The sequence below is a fragment of the Pseudorasbora parva genome, chromosome 22, assembly GCF_024679245.1.
Source record: "Pseudorasbora parva isolate DD20220531a chromosome 22, ASM2467924v1, whole genome shotgun sequence".
Lineage (NCBI taxonomy): Eukaryota > Metazoa > Chordata > Actinopteri > Cypriniformes > Gobionidae > Pseudorasbora > Pseudorasbora parva.
Window position 1 is genome coordinate 6,494,743 of NC_090193.1, and position 22,140 is coordinate 6,516,882.

The window sequence follows — 22,140 nt, forward strand, 5'->3', positions numbered from 1 at the left end:
GTGCGAGGATGATGATGACGATGATGAAGGTGGGACCGTTATGTGTCTGCAGACGCAACCCGTGTGACACATGCATCAGCACAGGCGGATAAAAACAAAGACATACACATACATACACACGCGCGCGCACACACACACACGCGCGCACGCACTGGGCCATGCAACACTCTGCGTGATGATGCTCGCGTTTTATTATAGCATGGACAGCAGACATTGCAAACAATACACAGAGCGCGCGAGCTGCAGGCCTTACCGTCCGTGTCTGATCAGCTGTCTCTGAGAGCTGTCTGAGGACTGACACACATTCAACAAGGAGGCTGAGTGATTTATTAAGAAACTGAGAGGAAAAAAATTAACCCTTCACAGCGCGAAAGCGGAAGCGGAAGTGAGGAGTAGACACGTGCTGCGCTGTGAGACAGAGGAGCGCGTGCTGAAGCAGCGACAGACATGAAGAGACCGAGTGAGTATATATACTCTCAAAAATCTTATTATTGGCATATTTCCACTATACAACCGCAGCTTAAATCATTATATTTACCCATTGCTGGTTTTAAGGATGTAATAAATCCTTAAAGGAAGTAGTCTGACCTAACTCACGTGTCTTTTGTAGAGTTGAAGAAGGCAAGCAAACGCGTATCATGCGCCAAACGCTTCAAAATACAAAAGAAGGTAAGACATTTCAATTCTCCATGTAACTTCCATTACACGAGTTAATATGGGCTTTGGTACCGACCTGGTCGTTGTCAGTCAACAAGAGCTTGGTTTCAATGACAAAAAAAAAAAAAAATTCCATGGTGTACATTGGAGGTTTAACATGCATGAGTTATAACATGCATAAGTGTAACTTGTATAAGTTATACACAGTACAGATCAAACGTTTGGAAACACTATTATTTGTATTATTTTTAAGAGGTCTCTTACGCTCAGCAAGTCTGCTTTCATTTTAATCAAAAACACAGGGAGACCAGTAATATTGCGAAATATTATTACAATTTAATATAACGTTAATGGTTTTCTATTTTAATATACTTTAACATATTCTTGTGATCAAAGCTGTATTTTCATCATCATTACGCCAGTCTTCCGTGATTCGTGATTCTTCAGAAATAATTCTAATATGCTCATTTATTATCAGTGTTGGAAAGAGTTGGGCTACTTTTTTGTTTTGTTTTTTGAACCTGAGATACGTTTTTTTTTCTCTCAAGGTTCTTTGGTGAATAAGGAACAATATTTTATACAAAATATAAATAACTTTTTTTTTTTATTATTATTATTATTACTCTTTTTTTACACATCCTTGCTGAATAAACAAACACATTTATTTCAAAGAAGACACCTTTGAATGGTACCGTACAATGTTACTAAATATTTCTATTTTAAATAAATGCTGCTTTTTTTAAACAACATTGATAATAAATCAGCATATCAGGTTTCTGAAGGATCATGTGACACTGAAGACTGGAGTAATTATGCTGAAAATACAGCTTTGCATCACAGGTATTGTATTTTAAAGTATATTCAAACAGAAAACCATTCTTTTAAATTGTAGTAATTTCACAATATTTTCTTTTCTGTATTGGTTTAGTAAATGCAGGTCGCTTGATAAGTGATATTTCTTTCAAAAATATTATTCTGTGTATATTAGGGATGGCTCGATACCACAATTTTGGATTCGGTACGGTACCACAATCTAATACCGAAGTACCGATATTAAATCGATACCACAAGGTCTGATATTAGCGCGGGTATATTGCACGCGAATGAGAACAATTATGCAAGTTTTGAGTTTATAAAGTGGGAAATTACCACAAATGTTTCTTAGTAAATGAATCAGCAAAGCTTATCACATCAAATCAGTCATTTGAAAACTTTCTTGTGAGAAATAATTTCAGCAAAAATCTCTCAAAATTAGCAAATTGCTTCTGGTTTCAAAAGACATCGCTCAGTGGCGATTTCTTTAAGACTGCAAGGGAAGCTCGGCTTCCCTTATAATGTCACAAAATTAATGGTCAAATATGTACTATTATATTAACATTGTATTGACTAAAAATGCGTTAGAAAACGTTTATCTCAAAGACGAGTTCGTTTACATATAGCAGGTCGGCTGACTCGATTTCCATCCCATACATTCCCGCAGCGTCAGTGCATTTCCCTATTGAAGCCCAGCGTCCATTGACTTCAATGGGGCTGCTTTGAACGGTTTTTTTCAGCGCTTCGAAACTAGACGGTCATTGGATAAACGCTGCGATTATGTCCCGCCCACGGACGCTCAGCGTCTCTGGGAGTGAATGGGGAGTGGGCTGGCCCGGACTCCGAGCTTCTGCGTGTTGATTGGAGGGTCTGCATCTCCTTTTGGCTAACAGCGATTCTGTACTATAAGGAATCACTGAAGCTATTCGCGCTCAGTCCCATCGCGAATTTCTCAAGTTCATTCGAAATAAAAACTGCTGCAACCTATTTCTTTGATATTTGCTTGGCGAAATTGCTTCATTTTCATCATACATTTCACACAATTATACACCACATTCCTTGTTTCAGTTTTACAGAGTTTAATATTTTTTTAGATCGTTCATTCATTCACAGGGTAAAAGACCATTTTCTTGAAAAGGAACGTAGGGCAGAATTTACTTTTAAATAAATAAGACAATTGGCCGAAAATGAGCTTCCCCTCTCTGACAGACCAGTAACTTAGCCGCCACTGATCGCACTACACTAAAGCAATCTGCATAATCCTATTCAACATTTCACGCTGGTCTCGGGATGGATAACGGAAATCATTTGAACATGCAAGTGATTTTATAGCATTTCGTAATAACAGTTACAGGAGATATGAGCTCATACGACACACACACACACACACACGCCTGTCACTTAGTCACGCTCGCACATTACACATTAAGTTTCCTTAAACAGTCAAATACACAGAGTTATGTACAAATGTCCGTCTTTAGTGAGTAAGTTATTCACATAAACACAGGCGGTTGTGTCTAACGGGAATATAAATAGTGCAATAGTACGCGTGCAAATATAATGAGATCTAAATGTCATTGGTTGAAACGAACGCTGGAGATTGTGATATTCGATCTTATGTTAGGCTGTGTGTGTGCGTTGATCAGTGTTAAAAGAAAATAAATGTCTAAATGAGATGGTTTGAATGATTCACTGACCTATCGATCTCTTCAGAAGTCTTAAAGTCAGAATAGTGACAGATATGCTTCTTGGCTAGGTTTGATGGTTCTTCATCAGTTTTATAAGCAAAGTCATTACAAATGTCACTTCTACTCCTCTCTTTATTAATTCGTTTTGGGCATCTTGAGTGAGATTCAACTGCTTTATCCATTTTGTTCGTCTATGTTGTTGTCACATTTGCCGGTTGTTTCGGGTCAGTTTGGGTAGCGCGCTGCCATCTAGCGGTGAACTTCAGAACAGCAGCATATACCGAAATGTGCCAAATCATGATATCGTACCGTTTTAAATAAAATATATACCGGTATTTTTCCAGTACCGGTATATCGCGCATCCCTAGTGTATATGTTTTTTGAAAGCCTTTTTTATGCATTTTAAATTTTGCAGTGTAAATGCATTTACTAAGCCTAATGAAAGTCTAAATCAGATGCAGCTTCTGTGTTTCCTGTGCAAAGATTAATTTTGTCAATAATGATTTAATTTGATTGGTAAAAGCACTATTCTCATTCTAATCGAATTTGATTAAAATTTAGGAATGAGACCTGAAATGATGCATTTAATAAGGTTGACAAATGTTTTAAATATGCAGATTGACCCTTAAAAAAAATTGACTTTTTACTTGAGGGAATGTTTGATTGATTTGTCCAAAGGACAAACACAAGACTTAATGTTTAATATTGTAATCTTTCTCCATTGCTAGGTTCGGGAGCATAACCGTAAATTGCGGAAAGCAGCAAAGAAGACCGGGATAAGCCGAAAGCCAAAGGCAGATGTTGGAGTACCAAACAGTGCACCTTTTAAAGAGGAAGTGCTTCGAGAAGCTGAGCAGAGAAAACAGGAGGTAAGATCATTACTGAAATCAAACTTCATTTGAAGTGTTTTGTACACATCTATTACTGAAGAAAATGTCTTTGCACTAAACTGATGTGTAATGTGTGTTGATCTTGAAGCTGGAAGCTCTGAAAGAGCAAAACAAGATTGTAAAACAGCAAGAAAGAGCTGCAAAGAGGAAAAAGGACAAAGAAGCTGCCAGTGCTGGAGTCGAACCTGCATCCAAGAAAGCTAAAAAGGTAAGAAAGGCGTAGAAACGTTTCCTATAGAAGTAACTCACTGACCCTAGCTTTACTTCTAACCGTGGTGTTTGTTTGCAGGGGGCGAAAGTTCGAGAAGCAAGGGCTGCAGTAGTCAAAGAGAAAAGCGCTAAAAAATTCAAATGCTGCGAGCTGAACAAGGCAAGTTGACAAACTGATATCCAGCATAACAAATGGGCATTTATATATTTCTGAATCCGTGTGATGGTTTTTAACATCTCCAAAATGGTCATTCGCAAGGTTGATCTCACATTGGATTTAATTGTTGTGCAGGTTATCGAGGCATCGGATGTGATCGTGGAGGTTTTGGATGCTAGAGATCCTCTGGGTTGCCGCTGTCCTCAGCTGGAGGAAACTATCCTGAAACACGAGGGAAAGAAAAAACTCATGTTCATATTGAACAAAATAGGTAGAGAGCAGTCTGTATTGCCATACACACAAAGTCATCGAATTATCATGATGGAAACTGGTCACTAAAGCCTCTCTTTACTTTCTAGATCTTGTTCCTAAAGAAAACCTAGAGAAATGGCTTGGGTATCTTGAAGCTGAGTGTCCAACTTTCCTCTTCAAATCATCGATGCAACTAAAGGACAGAACTGTGGTATGCGGTTTACTAATAAAAATAATTATAGAGAAACTTTAAAAATAAATAAGGGAAACGTATTTAGTGTGGCCCTAATTGGTTCAGAATTTATTTACTACCATTTTAAACTTTGGGGTCATTATTTATTTATTTTTAAATTAAGTCTAATATTCAAGGTTGCATTTATTTTGTATATTTACTTTGTCGGCTGGAGACCAAAGTTTGGTTTGAAACTGAAAAACATACTAAGCACAATGTTCCTTCACCATTCCTGGGGCTAGTATGGTCATACTTCCTGGTTCTAGTAAGAACTCGAGCTGCTGCGTTTTGGACCAGCTGGAGTTTTTTTTTTTATTAAGCGAGCAGAGCAAACACCCAGTAGAGCATTACAATAATCTAGCCTTGAGCTCATGAACGCATGTACTAACTGTTCAGCATTTTGCATTGAGAGCATGTGCCGTAATTTAGATACATTTTTAAGATGGAAGAATGCGGTTTTGCAGAAACATTCTTCGCATAATCGGGTTAAGAACGTGCATGTAAACGCACTCATCATCTCATATTCTCTGACTTTCAGCATCAGAAGAAGCAGAGGGGAACTAATGCCGTTCTGGATCACAGCAGAGCAGCCTCATGTTTGGGAAGTGACTGTCTGCTACAGGCGCTTACTGACTTGGCCAACAAGAAAGATAGCGAGACCATGCTTAAAGTTGGCGTTGTCGGTAAGTCTTGTCATTTGTATGGACCACAGTGACCATTTATTACTCAATAAATAATTTATTGACTGGTTTGTTTCTTTAAAAATGTTTGCTATTGAACCTTTTACTGTTGACTTGTCTTAAGGTTTCCCTAACGTGGGAAAGAGCAGCATAATCAATAGTCTGAAAGAAATCCGAGCCTGTCATGTTGGCGTACAGAGGGGATTGACCAGGTAAAGCTTCATTAGTTTAGTGATCTAGTATATGTTAATTTGAAGCATGATGAACTGTACTGGTCTGATCACAACATGAAGTCTTCAATCAATCCAACACTGAGCTTCATATCCCAAAATGCATTTCTGCTGCCACATATTGAGCCTCAATAACATACCACCCTCAATGATTTCCCCCCAATAGATGTATGCAAGAAGTGCATATTACTAGAAGAGTGAAGATGATTGACAGCCCAGGGATTGTGGCGGCCCCCAGTAACCCAGGAGATGTGATGGCCCTCAGGAGCCTGCAGGTGGAGGAGAAGGAGGAGAGTCCTCTGGAAGCAGTCAGGAGTCTACTCAAACAGTGCAATCAGCAGCATGTAAGGAACACTTTTGCTCTTGTTGTGGAAAAAATAAACTTTAATAATTATGGTGAAGCTGAAATTAGAAAAACACAAGCAAAGTGTCTTTAATAAGCATTTATTCTTGCCAAGAAGTTCAATCCAGGTTGCCGTTGTGCATTAAGAACAGACAAAGCCTCATATTCGTTCTTTTTTTTTTTTTTTTGCGCACTGTGTGAATGCAGCTTCTAAATATTGTTGACTAGCAAATGACTGAAATCAGTGTATTTGGCTGTGTTAACACTCATACTTTCAAAAGAAATGGCTTGATTTCATTGATTTTGAAAGCAACTACAGGGCTCTAGACTGTGACCCTTTGGTCACATTTTGCTATTTTTAATAAGTTCACTGATATGTCCTGCCCCAAAGGCATCACCAGCTGTTTGTGTAGTTTCGTACTGTGTCCAAAGGGGCTTTTATTAAATTCTAGGTAATAATTACAACAGGAAGTCTTCAGACAAGTGCAAAACTTTAACAGTGTAAATACTTTTTGAAGGGGTCAATTTACTGCATTTTCTGTTTAACATACAGTAATGCAAACTTTTTTTCTGGTCTCTTTTAGATAATGCTACAGTATAATGTCCCAGACTACAGAAACTCCTTGGAGTTCTTGACCACCTTGGCCAAGAAACGAGGTTTCCTGCAGAAAGGAGGCATTCCAAACACAGAGCTGGCAGCCACGACGTTCCTCAACGATTGGACTGGGTTAGTTTCAGATGATATTCACCATACAAACACTTTTTCTGCGAAAGTCGAATCAGCAGTCGTGTCCTGTTGCCTCACTCTTCCTAAGCATTGTGTTGATGTTTTAGGGCTAAACTGAGTTACAACAGCAGAGCTCCAGAGCGACAGGGCCTCCCCTCATACCTCTCTGATGCCATTGTGACTGAACTGCAGTCAGATCTGAATATGGACATGGTGAGGAAGGGCAACGAGAACGTTATCAGAGGTACATCATCAGTTCATTAAACAAATCAGAATATAACACTACAGGTCCTTCTCAAAAAATTAGCATATTGTGATAAAGTTTATTATTTTCCATAATGTAATGATAAAAATTAAACTTTCATATATTTTAGATTCATTGCACACCAACTGAAATATTTCAAGGGGGGGGTGAAATGCCCCCTTGATCCAGTCGTCCGTGAACACTAATGTCGGTTATAGTCCGCGCCGCGCTCCACTTCATTCCTCCACTTTGATATTAAGCGACTTCAACGCTTCAGCACAGCATTTCGGGAAGGCAGCGCTGCATTTGAACCAATTTGAACGCAGAAATGCTTCAGTCGCATCGCAAAGTGGATCTCCACACTCCAAGAAGTGTGTTTTTGACGGAGCGGCCCCAGCGATAAAGGTTCGGTCCTGCTTTGGAAGCAGCCGGTGAGTAAAACTGCTTCAAATGTCTGTGCTGTTGCTTACCGTCGCGCGAGTAAACATCAGTAAACAACACGATAACGTGCTTCATCATTCAAATGCGCTAACGGACTTCATTGCTGTTCTATGTAACGTTATAACGTTACACTAGTCTGACGTGCAAAACCGTTTTGCATGCTCCTTCATGTCCTCATAAACTGAGAGTAAAGACAAATGTTGACAGGCCACTAAATACAGTACATACCACAGAGACGGACGTCCTGCTGTTGCTGTTTCTATTTCAGCCTCCGAATTAGATTCTGGATCATATCTATTAGCTGAGATCGATAGCAAGGGTTTCTCCACGCTTGAGGATGTCACCGCTTTGCGCATTCGTCATTCTTTAGCTCCGCCAACACGATACGCCTCCAGGCGCTCGTTTTTTTCCGGAAAGACTCGGTACAGCCCATAATTCTTTTACAAATATAATAAAACTAAAGATTTTTCGGAGATATGAAGGATGCAATACTACTCTATAGGTACTCAAGATTGACTGAAACTGAGTGTTTCACCCCCCCTTTCAGGTCTTTTATTGTTTTAATACTGATGATTTTGGCATACAGCTCACGAAAGGAGTTTTGGGTTATCTCAAAAAATTAGCATATCATGAAAAGGTTCTCTAAACGAGCTATTAACCTAATCATCTGAATCAACTAATTAACTCTAAACACCTGCAAAAGATTCCTGAGGCTTTTAAAAACTCCCAGTCTGCTTCATTACTCAAAACCGCAATCATGACTGCCGACCTGACTGCTGTCCAGAAGGCCATCATTGACACCCTCAAGCGAGAGGGTAAGACACAGAAAGAAATTTCTGAACGAATAGGCTGTTCCCAGAGTGCTGTATCAAGGCACCTCAGTGGGAAGTCTGTGGGAAGGAAAAAGTGTGGCAAAAAACTGCACAACGAGAAGGTGACTGGACCCTGAGGAAGATTGTGGAGAAGGACCGATTCCAGACCTTGGGGGACCTGCGGAAGCAGTGGACTGAGTCTGGAGTAGAAACATCCAGAGCCACCGAGCACAGGCATGTGCAAGAAATGGGCTACAGGTGCCGCATTCCCCAGGTCAAGCCACTTTTGGGCTACAGAGAAGCAGCACTGGACTGTTGCTCAGTGGTCCAAAGTACTTTTTTCGGATGAAAACAAATTTTGCATGTCATTCGGAAATCAAGGTGCCAGAGTCTGGAGGAAGACTGAGGAGAAGGAAACGCCAAAATGCCTGAAGTCCAGTGTCAAGTGCCCACAGTCAGTGATGGTCTGGGGTGCCATGTCAGCTGCTGGTGTTGGTCCACTGTGTTTTATCAAGGGCAGGGTCAATGCAGCTATCAGGAGATTTTGGAGCACTTCATGCTTCCATCTGCTGAAAAGCTTTATGGAGATGAAGATTTTTCAGCACGACCTGGCACCTGCTCACAGTGCCAAAACCACTGGTAAATGGTTTACTGACCATGGTATTACTGTGCTCAATTGGCCTGCCAACTCTCCTGACCTGAACCCCATAGAGAATCTGTGGGATATTGTGAAGAGAAAGTTGAGACGCGCAAGACCCAACACTGGATGAGCTTAAGGCCGCTATCGAAGCATCCTGGGCCTCCATAACACCTCAGCAGTGCCACAGGCTGATCGCCTCCATGCCACGCCGCATTGAAGCAGTCATTTCTGCAAAAGGATTCCCAACCAAGTATAGAGTGCATAACTGAACATAATTATTTGAAGGTTGACTTTTTTTTGTATTAAAAACACTTTTCTTTTATTGGTCGGATGAAATATGCTAATTCTTTTGGGTTTTCATGAGCTGTATGCCAAAATCATCAGTATTAAAACAATAAAAGACCTGAAATATTTCAGTTGGTGTGCAATGAATCTAAAATATGAGTTTCATTTTTATAATTACATTATGGAAAATAATGAACTTTATCACAATATGCTAATTTTGATAAGGACCTGTATTCATGAAACAAAAAAACAATGAAATTAAATGTACCTGTCAACAGGTGTGCGGTTCCCAAATCTAGCGAGCAGTATAAGTTTTAACTCAAAAGGCCCCACTGCCGGTGTGCTGAATGAGAGTGAGCTGCCTAAAGAGACCATAACGACGACAGCAACGACAGTAGCAGATGAGGTGGAGGTGGACGTGACCGCCAGCAAAGATGAGGTACTTCATACGAGCCACTTGACTTTGTAGCACTTCTGTCATTACAGACGATGAGAAATGATGAGTTTTGTGTTCATATAATTCCTTGATGACCATTTAATCTACCTCTGATCTCTCTCTGACAGCAACTCCAGTAAATTTGATAATCACAAACCATGTATGAGAAATGTCATTGTCTTAGTGCACATTATGTGTCTGGGGTTCAAAGCATATCAAGATCTCTTATGCTATTGATTACTACAAAAGATAATTTTGGCTTGTTGCAGTACGTTATATGACTATTTACAGTAGTGCATTTACAATGGAAGGCAACGGACTGGATCGCGGTCGACGCATAGTTAGCCCTAACACATTTAACATGTCAACGTGAGATTGAAATCACCTACTAACTTGTGTGTGCTAAATTATATTTAATATTTTACTTCCAGGTTAGCCTGGTAACTTCCACATATATTTTCCCCATGTTTAAAACTTATGTAAAACACTTATATGAAGTAAATGTTAAAATGGTAACTTCACATCAGCTGCACAACAATGCCATGGTCACATCGCACCATGTGATGTCAAGTATAGGGATCGTAGTTTATACGTGATCTGTATAGACCAGGCACCATGGTTTGAAACGTGATTTTCAAAGTTGGGGGGTCGTAGATATTCGAATATATTGAATACATTGCTTGGTATTTGATATCCGTTCGAATTGGATTTTTTTTTTTTTAAATGACAGCCCTAACTTGAACCACGCAGTGTAAATGGGGCCTAAGTGAAATGGATTACAGAGAAAGAAAAAAAGAAGGACAGGTTTCATTTCAATCCATCAGTTGTTGATTGGATTAAGTTGTTGCATAGCACTGAAAAATTCAGTTGATTGTTGTGGTTTAAGCGGACTAAATGGTTGAAGTCCTGAATATTTTTTGAACAGATTGTTTCTGGTACACAGCTGCTGTCTATAGTTTATTTGGTCCCCAGCACATTACTTCAGTTCTCAGAATGCAGTAATTGGCAGATGTTGAATATTGATTGATTGCACTTTGTTTTTAAGCCTGAGGCTGAACCCCCTGTTTCAAAGACAGTGACACAGATTGTGGAGCCGACACAGATTCAGGAGCCGACACAAAAGAGAAAAGGTATGTTTTGTGATTTACAACAATGCACTTCCTTTCTTTTTGATGTCTACTGTCTATCTAAGTTGTTTTGTCTTATCTTCTGTAGACAAACCAACTAAAGAAACGAAAGTGAAATTTGTCAACGTTGACCTGACATCAATGCAGCACAACAACAATGACGACGCATATGATTTCAACACAGATTTTGTGTAACATGTCACCAACAAATGCAGATTTTTATGGACTGAGTGAAATGGCATCTGTATGTATTCATAATAATTATATATACGTTCCGTCTTATTTGACTAAATAAAGGGTTAATACTCTTGCATTGTATACAAAACTTTATTCTATATTTTGTTAGAGAACTTTTTCAGTTTCTGTACAAATTAGTATTATAGGACAACTTGACATGATGAGTAACAGCTGACGTGAAAAAAAAACATGTAACAGAAGGAGAAAGTGGTTCCTGTAGTGTCAGAGAAAAAAATCAGAAATGTTAATTGTCACAGGTTATATTTGATAAATGGAAATTTTACACACAAAGATTTGGGTCCACAATTTCTCCACAAAATATTCAGGATTATACCACATTTAATCTAGACACTTTCATGGATGTAGTATACAAAATCTAAAAGCAGTACCATAAATGTTTGTTAATACTTTATAATTAGCCAATGAGTGCTGAGGTAGTGCATTGATTGGTGTTGAATTGCTCTGTTCCAATGTTGGTCCCAGTATAACTTGTTTCTTGAAGGCCTAGAAAGAACATTAAGGCCCCATATTTTGCATCCAGAAATCCCACTAAGTCTCAAAGTACTTTTTTGTTGTTGTTTTTTTGTCGAAACCACTGTCTATTTTTCCCCAACGTGTCTCCGGATTGGGTGGAATTTCCCTGTGGGATCTGGAATGTACCATTTGTCCCAAATGTCAGAAAAAGAGGAGGTTCTTCCCCAAGGTTTATAATGTCCATTCCAATGGAGAAGTTTAGCAGCCTTCACAAACTGAGGTGAATACCGATTCCCCGCTCCCGTCACCCCTAGAAACGTAAAGATCAAAATGAAAAACGATTGATCATGAAGAGATTCAGAAAGCCGATAATTCATTCATGAATCGATGATTTCTTTACCGAGATGTCGGACATGCCACATAGGATCAATGTTGGAGTGGTGCTTGTAGAATACGATGAGCATAGGTGGCGTTGTGATGCTGTCCGCTAAAGTCTTACTGTAAAGGTCCTCTCTAGAGCAAAATGATCACAAAACCATTAACAGCCCTGGACCTCAAGATGTCTTAAAGGACAATTCTGGCAAATTTTTACGTTTATCTTGATCATTATATCTTTGTGAGTACAGTCTATAAAAAAAATAAATGAACCGGATTGGTCCTGGTGCCAACACAAAGCTATTACAGTTAATGCCCAGAGCCCCCCACTCAGCTAAAACGGCAGCTATGGGGGCATAAACGTAAAGGGTGTCTGTGCCTTTTAACAGACAAAATGCAATTAAAATGTCTGTCCAACATGAACAGTTCCCTTACATGACAACAAGATGCGTTTAGCCACTTAGCCATTGTTTAAATTCACCTAAACAGTGTTTTAGACGGCTAGCTGTATCTCGCGCCGAAGTCCCGTGGGAACTCTGTTGTAGCCAGAAGAAGGGAAATAGTCCAGTTGGGAAGAGCGTCGTGTGGTTCGTCTGGTTCACTAAAAAGAACCAGTTAATAAGAACGATTCGTTTGTAAACAGGACATCACTAGAGTGATGATCCGATCGGGCTCAAGATAAGAAATGGTTCACGTTTTTTCTTTCCGAATTGTGGCAACAGAATGTGAAAATTTGCAGCGAACACTTAACTAACTTACACAGACACAACACAGCGGGGCCGGTTGAAGAAAAACGCCATTCCGTGGGTAAAGACGGGTGAAACCACTGTAGAGGTAATGTAAACTTTATTTATCCTTCCATTTGGGCACACAGATTGAGGAAAGATGTGCAGTAATAAAATAATCGTGCTTTACACAACACTCTTCCTAACTGGACTATTTGCCTTTTTTCCAGCTACAACAGAGTTCCCACGGGACTTCGGCGCGAGATACAGCTAGCCGTCTAAAACACTGTTTAGGTGAATTTAAACTATGGCTAAGTGGCTAAACTCATCTGGTTGTCATGTAAGGGAACTGTTCATGTTGGACATTTTAATTGCATTTTGTCTGTTAAGAGGCACAGACACCCTTTACGTTTATGCCCCCAAAGCTGCCGTTTTAGCTGAGTGGGGGCTCTGGGCATTAACTGTAATAGCTCCGTGTTGCAAGGACTAGGGGTGTTCGTTTCCAGGTTTTTTAGAGTCGACTCCGATTCCCGACTCCCACTATGGGGGTCTATGGAATTGACTTCTCGACTCCATTTACTTTACATTAAAACAGGGTTAGAAATCAGAAAAAAAATGCTGTTGTTACATATTTAAATTATTCCCCCCGACACAAAGTCTTAAAATCCTCTTATTAAAACCGCACACTTTTAGCGTGGCCGATTTAGCGATGACTTTTGTGACTATCATGTTTCTGTATCTATTGCCAATACATAATTTTACATAGGAAAAGTAAAAAAAAAAGATTGTCAAGTAATGGTGCTAAACGCACATGATCATTGTCTTAAAAGGTGAGTTAAAGATACAATACAAAAAATAATGCACACTATTGATGCGTTTCTTCTTTATGTCAGAATTTTTATGGTTGGCATGGGAAACCAAATCTATATTTATTGCAATAATATATACAATATATTAAACTAAAGCTAGCATTGAGGAAGCCTATAATTACAAACTTAAGTCGCTGTGATTGTTTTCGATTTCTAAAGATTTCTAAAGTAAGCACTCAAATAAATGTGTGTGTGACAAAGTTTCTGCGACAGCCGTCTGACGCGGTGTATCACATCAGTGTATTCCCTCGCTGCTCGCTTCACTTCATTCACTCCTTGGTTATACTGCACGCAACTGCCATGCACTTTAGATTTTGGACACAGCTACAGAGTCGACTCCTGTACTGGAGTCGGCCCCTGACTCTGGGGCTATTCAGAGTCGACTCCCCATCACTATCAAGGACCAATCCGGTTCGTTTTTTTTTTTCCTATAGACTGTTCTCACAAAGGTATAACGATCAAGATAAACATAAATCCTTTAAATCCTTGTTGTCCTTTAAGCCTAGATCTTGACTAAAGAGGATTTGAACAGATTAAACTTCACTCCAGTTCTTCCCCTTGTAGCATACAACAGCTGTCCTTAATTTTTTGAATGAATGCTACACTCTAAAAAATGCTGGGTTAAAAACAACCCAAGTTGGGTTGAAAATGCACCAACCCAACAATTGGGTTGTTTTAACCCAATGGTTGAGTTGTTCTTACCCAGCAATTGGGTTGTCTTAAGCAACATTTAACCCAACCACTGGGTTAAAACAACTCAACCACTGGGTTAAAACAACTCAATTGTTGGGTTAGTGCATTTTCAACCCAACTTGGGTTGTTTTTAACCCAGCATTTTTTAAAGAGTATAGTTTCCACAAGAGAAGAACACGATGCAAGTAATAAACCATGACACTAACTTGGCATTGTGCTCCATCCAGAACTCAAGCTGGCTGGTGATATTCTGCTGCTTCCACTCGGTTAAATTGGCCACAAAGACTCCAGGATTGAACGAGCAAGTGTTTGCTCTCATTCCAAGCTTCTTGATTGCCTCTTTTTTGAAGTCCAGAAAACCAATATAGCTGTTCTGTAGCAGGTAAAACAAATCCATTTAAGTACAGTCTGAAGGATTTAAGAGACGGGGGTGAAAACTTTTGAACAGTATGAATATTTGAATATGAAAATTGTTTAAATATAATTTCTTTAATTTAGTACTGCCCTTAGGAAGTAACAGAAGATGCTTACATATTTCCTGAAAGAAAAATTAAGTACAATTTTCCCTGATCTTAAAATTCAAAAGGTTTTCACCCCCCATCAGTGAATGTTTGAACTTTTTTTTAATAGTTGTGATTGAGTCCCTCGATCGTTCTCAGTGTGAAAAGAGGGATCGCAAAATCATACAGTCACCAAATATGAAAAAGATGCTGGAAAACTGAAGCATCTTCAGGATCTGGAGGAATTTTCTGAAGAATGTTGGACAGTTTAACTGCTCAGGACAAACAAGAGACTCAAGAACATCCATTACAACACACACACACACACACACGCACACACACACGCACACACACACACACACACACACACACACACACACACGTGGGTCATCCAGGGAATGACCCAGAATTGAGAATCAAGGGTGTTAACTTTTGAACAGGGTCGTTTTTACAAAATCAGCTTTTTTTTGTCTTGTGGACTATGTAAACATGTTTTATATAAAATATCTTATCCAGGACAGTACTAAATAAATAACATGCATTTTTATTTTGTTAATTCACATTTTGCCGATTCTCCAAGGGCTACATAAATGTTTTTTGAATTGGGCTGGATTGTATGAAGAATTTTAACACCACAGTGACAGTATACACATCACAATATAGAAAATAAATGGTTGATATACTTAAAAACCATATGGCTGTATTGTGATAATGAAAGACGCTGCATATACGCTGTCATCTCACTCAGGGCTAATATTCTGACAGTACAGTGTGAGTCCAGGAATCCTGGCAGGTGAGATGATGACAATAATCATACCTGATTTCCGGCTCCTCTGACGACGCCTTTAGAGGAGGCGGAGTCACAGTCCTCTGAGAAAGCTGCTGCATGTCCAAACTTAAGACTGGTGTCAAAAAGCTCCCGAATGTCCCCTGAACCATAGAGAAGAATACAATTAGCACTTATTACTGTATTCAAAACACACTAACATACCAATGCAATTTCCAAAGTATATAATATGCAGACTTTCTGTGTGCGTAAAATATACAGATTGTGATCAAGTCTTCAGAAAATTGGGACTAAACCGCTCAATTCATATGCATTAGTTTTACGAGCTCTTGATGAACTTTCTGAAGTGTCAAAGTGGTAGTTGTGTAGCTGTCAATGGAGGGACAGAAAGCTCTCAGATTTCATCAAAAATATCTTCATTTGAGTTCTGAAGTTGAACAAAAGTCTTAGGGGTTTGAAATGACATGAGGGTGAGCAATTAATGACAACTTTCATTTTATGGGTGAACTAACCCTTTAAAATAGGCTAAAATGACTAAAAATCTAGATATTACTTTTTTTTAGTACACCCTTCAAACTTTCAGAAATATTTTAGGTAAAAATTCTTTAATTACATATTTTAATCTATGGCTACTTCTAATTCCTGTAGATTTAGCATGGATGGGGTCTTCAAATATTGTTGTGTACATAATTATTAATTCTGTTATATATATATATATATATATATATATATATATATATATATATATATATATATATATATATATATATATATATATATATATATTCTCATTTTAGACTTACGTGATTGGATAAATATTTGGATATTTGAATTATTCTGGGCTCTTTAAAAACTATAAAACTATGCCCTTCACCTTGTATGATTACGTCATCATCTAGGTAAATTGCTTTTTCTGCATCCGGCAAGAAAACTGGCATGTAGAATCTGGCGAAGGTCAACTGAAAAATAAAATACATATACGGTTATAAAATATAACTGGCATTTACACAACACCGTACACTTCTTTATAAATAGTAGCATTTTCACACGATTACCGGCTTCACTGCCTCCACCTTCTGAGGGTCATTAGAAATTTTCCCCGCCAGGATCTTCGGATCAAAAATTATAATTTTATGTTTCAAGTCAGTCTTACTCAACCATGTTCTGGAATGAGAAATAATAATGTGTACCAATGTTCACAGGTAATGAAACACAATATAGTTTGACACAGGGGTTTTCAATCTTTTTACACCTGGTATTAAGATGCGTCGATCAGATCACATACAAGTGTAAACCGGCTCTAAAAGGTTTTGAGTTTGTCTTCTTTCGACCACTTTCAGAGGTAGTTAACACACTGGACAGGATTGCTTTCGTACTGTAAACGCTCACGAGGTAAAATGCATTCGGACAGCCACAAAAGAGCGTCTACTCTCCGCCACAGACCTAACATTAAACATTATGGGAAGCGCTCTAGCCTGAAGGGATTTAAACTTTGACGGCAAACTCAGTTTGGTTTGAAGATGAAAAAGGCACCAAGCACAATGTTCTCTCGCCATTCCTTCTTCCTAACACACACACACTTACAGTGATCGGCATGGTCTTGCGGCTGTCAGAAAGCTTATTTTGTCCATTAGAGCGAAAAATCTGGAACAAAAAACATACATTTGCCCGTCTACAATCAGAATTCAGGACTGAAGTGTTGAAAGTGGACAAGAGAGACAGATTTAAACATCAGATGTAAACGGAATGTGTCTCCCTTGTCCACTTGTGATCCAATCGACCAAAACACATGTTAATACCAGGTGTAAACCGGGCCTTACAAGCCATGGACTCCTAAATATGATCAGTCTCATATTATTGACCCCCATTCTAAAAGTCGCAATAGTACTGTTCTATATTTTCTACTAGAATACTGTCCTGTTAGATGTATTTTTTTATTTTTATTTCTATTAATTTATTTATTTAATCATTCTTTTAAATGTTAATCTTTTTTTTTAATTAATTGATAAATCAAACAATTTTCCTCAGTAATCTATAGCAGTTTTTAAAATTGTTTTTATTTTAGGTGCCAAAGACCACAAATACAATGATTTTCATGTGAGGGACCCCTGAGGGAAATTTAGAAGGGAGTTATAGTTTCATGTCTAAATTTATACTGTGGAAAATTTTTGAAATATATAGTTTCTAATAACATTTCCCTTTTTTTGTTCTATTTACCATGGAATGGTACTAAACTAATATGCTGTTTAATTTCGTTCTTATTCATTTAGTTGCATTTATTTGATTAAAAATACAGAAAAAAGCAGAAATATTACAAATGAAAATAACTGTTTTCTATTTGAATGTACTCCAAAATTAATTTAATTTTACTTTTAATTTATTCCTGCGATCAAAGCTGAATTTTCAGCAACATTCCTCCAGTCTTCAGTGTCACATGATCCTTCAGAAATCATTCTGATATGATGATTTATTATCAATGTTGGAATAAAAAGTAAAAAAGCAATTATTAAAAATAAAAAAATCTTTTCTAACAATATTTTTTAAACAAAACTTTTTTATTAATTGAACATATCCTTGCTGAATAAAAGTATTAATTTATATATAAAAAGAAGAAAGAATGACCCAAAACTTTTGAACATTAGTGTATATTGTTATAAAAGATTTATATTTTAATAAATGCTGTTATAAAAAAGTTAATCAAAGAATCCTGTAAAAGTAACAAACGATATAAAAAAATATTAAGCAGTGCAATAGTTTACAACATATATAATAAAACACCATATTAGAACGATTTCTGAAGGGTCATGTGACACTGAAGACAATGATGCTGAAAATTCAGCTTTGATCACAGGAATAAATTACATTTTAAAGTATATTCAAATAGAAAAACATTATTTGAAATTGTAATATTATTTTACAACATTACTGTATTTTTTACTGTAATTTTGATCAAATAAATGCAGGTTTGATGAGCATAAGAGGCTTCTTTCAAAAACATTAAAATAGTAATGTTTCCAAACTTTTGACCGGTACTGTATATATTTTTTTTATTTTTCTGTGGCCCCTTTTTCATGGGCCCCCTAGCACTCCTTGCGGACCCCAGTTTGAAAACCCCTGGTTTAATAAAGCGTTGTAATGTGATATATAAGGTGTACCTGAGATGGACCACAGTCTCATTTAGAGTCACTATGTTGAACACTACATTAGCTTTGCTGTTGCGGTAGATGCTGTTCATGGCGGTGACAGCGGCTCCCAGCCTCTCCTCTGGAGCGGTGATGAGCACTGGGATCTCATCTCCTGTCCGGATGACCTTAGGATCCGACAGCAAGTCAGTCTCAAAGGGCAGGACCATCCCAGGCACTGTGTCTGCAAACACAAAGGAAAACCAGTGAGCTGCTGTGTTTCAGGGTGCCAAAAACTTCCACACTTCATCAACATCAGCATCTTCATACCTGGATTCTCTTGCTTCAGGAAATCATTGAGGTTTAGCAGATTTCGTTGCAAAATAATTAAAAAGGCGATGGCAAGCAGAACAAGAATAACCACATTGACTGGAAAAGAGAGGATATGTATCAAATGTTAACCAATAACGTTTAAAGAAAGCTTAAAAACTCGTATAAAATATACCCACCTCTTCGTACAGTCATGGCACTCGAGTTTAAACCCTGAATCAAACCAAACACTAACATGAGTGAGCAGAAAACACGACAGAAATATGTATTTAACTGCAGGCTAAGTGCACAGGCAGGCAGGTAAACAAATAAATCATACAAGTAAAAAATACCTGCATATTTCAAATGCATTTGAGCAAAGAAGCACCTGCAAAAGTGTTCACTTATAAAGCCTTGAGAACTGCAGGCGTGTACATACCTTTATTATAACGTCTGGACTCTCTTCGGCTCTTCATCCAAAACGCCAACTCAACATCAACAAGTCCAGTTACTCCGTCCTGCAGTGAACACGCCAGCCAGAGCCGAAAAAGACCTTTCACTGAGTGTATAGCATGATGATAGAGCACAACAACCTGACACACACACGAGTGTGTTTTTAACGAATCTTTTAAAGTGAACGAATCAGTCTCGCTTGCACTGAATCTTCTCCATGACAGACTGTAGCGAGAGCCAATAGCATTCGAGTGCGGTCTGTGAAGAAGCATTTCATTGGCTTGACCTGATGAACCAACACGCCCATCCATATGAGATATATATATATATATATATTATTTATAATGCACTTCATATTTAACAAAATCTCAAACGGCTACAGAATTAAAAACAATCAACAACAATATATAAATAAATAAATAAATAAAATAAAACTGACAAATTAAGAAGAAATATTATATATATTAGTATAAAAAAAAAATTATTTATTCGTGCAATATATATGTGTGTGTGTGTGTGTATATATATATATATATATATATATATATATATATATATATATATATATATATATATATATATATATATATATATATATATATATATATATATATTTGTATAGTATAACATTTTTATAATCATGATCAATCTCATCCATAAGCCATAAGTTTGCTTACATAATATATTTGTGTGTATTGTGTGTGTGTGTGTGTGTGTGTGTGTGTGTATATATATATATATATATATATATATATATATATATATATATATATATATATATATATATATATATATATATATATATACACACACACACACATGAATGTATATATTTAAGAAATATTTGCATGTATATAGTGTATCATTTATCTTTATCTTTATGTGTGTGTGTGTATATATATATATATATATATATATATATATATATATATATATATATATATATATATATATATATATATATATATATATACTCAGTAAACACAAATTTTTATCTCGGATGCGACTTATCATGACACATTTTCCCCCAGCACTGTGTAACATCAGATTAGACCATTGACCGAATGAAAGCACAAACCAGAACGAAATGAAATGATACAAAAGATTCGAGTCACTAATATGAATCAAAAGCCTTACGTTCTCTAATATGATCTACAGATCTGTTCGTTTCAGCGGCTGATGACGTACTTCAACATGCCCATGACCATAAATGGGCTGAAGTTTGCGTCTAGAATACCGCCTGATTAAAAACATAAATGTATTTTATTTTATAATTTCACGGACACCGCGTTGAAAGCGTATCATCCTTTAATCTACATTAGCACTGAGAGATCGCTAGAGGCTTTTTTTCACAGATCTTCGCAGTTCGGAAGCATTTTAGCCGGTCGATGATTTTGAAGGGGTCCTGCGGATCTCTACGTACACACTTTCAAACAGGAAACCATCACTCGCTTCTGAATACAATTATTTAGCGGCTCTATTTTGTTATTTCAAAATGCTTTCAATGTTTAAATCCATTCCGACACATATGGTAAGCCTTCCTGTGATAAAATGCACTGCATGTGTTTATATCATGTTTATAGCTGTTCAAAACACTGACATATGTTAGCAGCTAACGCATTATTAGCAACGCTCTTGCAAATATTATATAAAATAAAACATTGATTTCGCTTCTGTAATCAACAAAATACAACCAGCTAGTTCGGACGAAAGCTACCAATTACATGTTTGTATCTAGTGTGCACTGAACAGCTTTGGGAGTCATGTGATTGAGAGTAATTGTGGATGTAACATTTATGGGGGAAAAAGTCTTATTATAAACACATGCACTATTAATCCACTTATTTATGACATATATTAGGTGTATTTTTCAAGTATTTATTTAAACTACAATGTTTTATTAGTAGTTTTTGTAAAATCTCCTCTAAGGATGTGTCTTATGCATGGTGATATACAGTTCTAACGTTTCTAATATAACATAATACCCGTGTGTAATTTATCACATAAAACAGGACTATTCATATACATGTACTCTGATTATTTGCAGGATTATAAGGGACAGAAACTTGCCGAGCAAATTTTCCAAGGAATCATTCTGGTGTCAGCGGTAAGTAACTGGCATCACCTTCCTTCACAGCCATCACAACACTTTCATTTGCCCTCTGCCTCACGTCTTTTACCTTGCAGGTGATCGGCTTCATCTATGGCATATTTATTCAGCAGTTTGGGTGGACGGTTTACATAATGTTGGCTGGATTCACAGTATCCTGTTTGGTATGTCATAAGACTTCTGTTTGCTTGATGTAAAGGTTCAAAAATCCTCGAGTAATTCTTGTGTCCTGTTCTTCAGCTCACCCTGCCTCCCTGGCCGATGTACAGAAAAAACCCTTTGAGCTGGCAGCCGGCCATGCCCGAGACATCTGGAGAAAACCGTGATAAACCTCAAGAGACTCAGACTCAGAAGAAGAAGAAGCACAAGTGATTCACAACAGTATTTTAGTTTGGATTTGGCACAGGAAAGCCATATAGATATACAGCAGAAACAAACAAAATCTATAAATCCATTCATTTTTGTCACTGTTTGAACATTCAATATGTGTAATAAAGAAGTGTGTTTGGTATATTTCTGTGGAACTTATCTTTTTTAATGTTAGTGCAAAAAAAAGCACAGCATTCCTGAAAATGTCATTTATTAAAAATCATTTATTTTTCATAATATAAATATACAAATA

At 37.5% G+C, this 22,140-nt stretch overlaps 4 protein-coding genes across 8 annotated transcripts in view; 2 read left to right on the forward strand and 2 right to left on the reverse strand.

The window, feature by feature from the left end:
* The window catches only part of pbrm1 (polybromo 1), a 39,503-nt gene extending 39,125 nt beyond the window's left edge, over positions 1 to 378 (reverse strand). For all 5 annotated transcript variants that reach the window (XM_067431353.1, XM_067431356.1, XM_067431354.1 and 2 more), the window contains exon 1: positions 254 to 378. The gene's annotated coding sequence lies outside the window, so the exon portion shown is untranslated. The remainder of the gene's footprint in view (positions 1 to 253) is intronic.
* Positions 306 to 11,175, forward strand: gnl3 (G protein nucleolar 3). The gene is made up of 15 exons (XM_067431358.1): positions 306 to 460; positions 611 to 669; positions 3,887 to 4,027; positions 4,137 to 4,256; positions 4,338 to 4,418; positions 4,551 to 4,686; positions 4,775 to 4,878; positions 5,438 to 5,582; positions 5,704 to 5,791; positions 5,976 to 6,153; positions 6,737 to 6,879; positions 6,987 to 7,123; positions 9,580 to 9,740; positions 10,783 to 10,867; positions 10,953 to 11,175. The coding sequence occupies exons 1-15, from the start codon at positions 448 to 450 to the stop codon at positions 11,057 to 11,059; spliced, it is 1,698 nt and encodes a 565-aa protein (XP_067287459.1). The 5' UTR covers positions 306 to 447; the 3' UTR covers positions 11,060 to 11,175.
* Positions 11,176 to 11,177: 2 nt separating this feature from the next.
* glt8d1 (glycosyltransferase 8 domain containing 1) lies at positions 11,178 to 19,559 on the reverse strand. The gene is made up of 10 exons (XM_067431359.1): positions 19,395 to 19,559; positions 19,156 to 19,189; positions 18,977 to 19,075; positions 18,680 to 18,890; positions 16,580 to 16,688; positions 16,399 to 16,483; positions 15,555 to 15,667; positions 14,444 to 14,610; positions 11,976 to 12,088; positions 11,178 to 11,885 (listed from the first exon to the last, which is right to left on the reverse strand). Exons 2-10 carry the CDS (start codon positions 19,169 to 19,171, stop codon positions 11,701 to 11,703), a joined length of 1,098 nt encoding a protein of 365 aa, XP_067287460.1. The 5' UTR covers positions 19,172 to 19,189; positions 19,395 to 19,559; the 3' UTR covers positions 11,178 to 11,700.
* Positions 19,560 to 20,687: 1,128 nt separating this feature from the next.
* spcs1 (signal peptidase complex subunit 1) lies at positions 20,688 to 22,031 on the forward strand. The gene is made up of 4 exons (XM_067431360.1): positions 20,688 to 20,939; positions 21,456 to 21,515; positions 21,596 to 21,682; positions 21,759 to 22,031. Exons 1-4 carry the CDS (start codon positions 20,904 to 20,906, stop codon positions 21,888 to 21,890), a joined length of 315 nt encoding a protein of 104 aa, XP_067287461.1. The 5' UTR covers positions 20,688 to 20,903; the 3' UTR covers positions 21,891 to 22,031.
* The last annotated feature ends 109 nt before the right edge of the window (positions 22,032 to 22,140 follow it).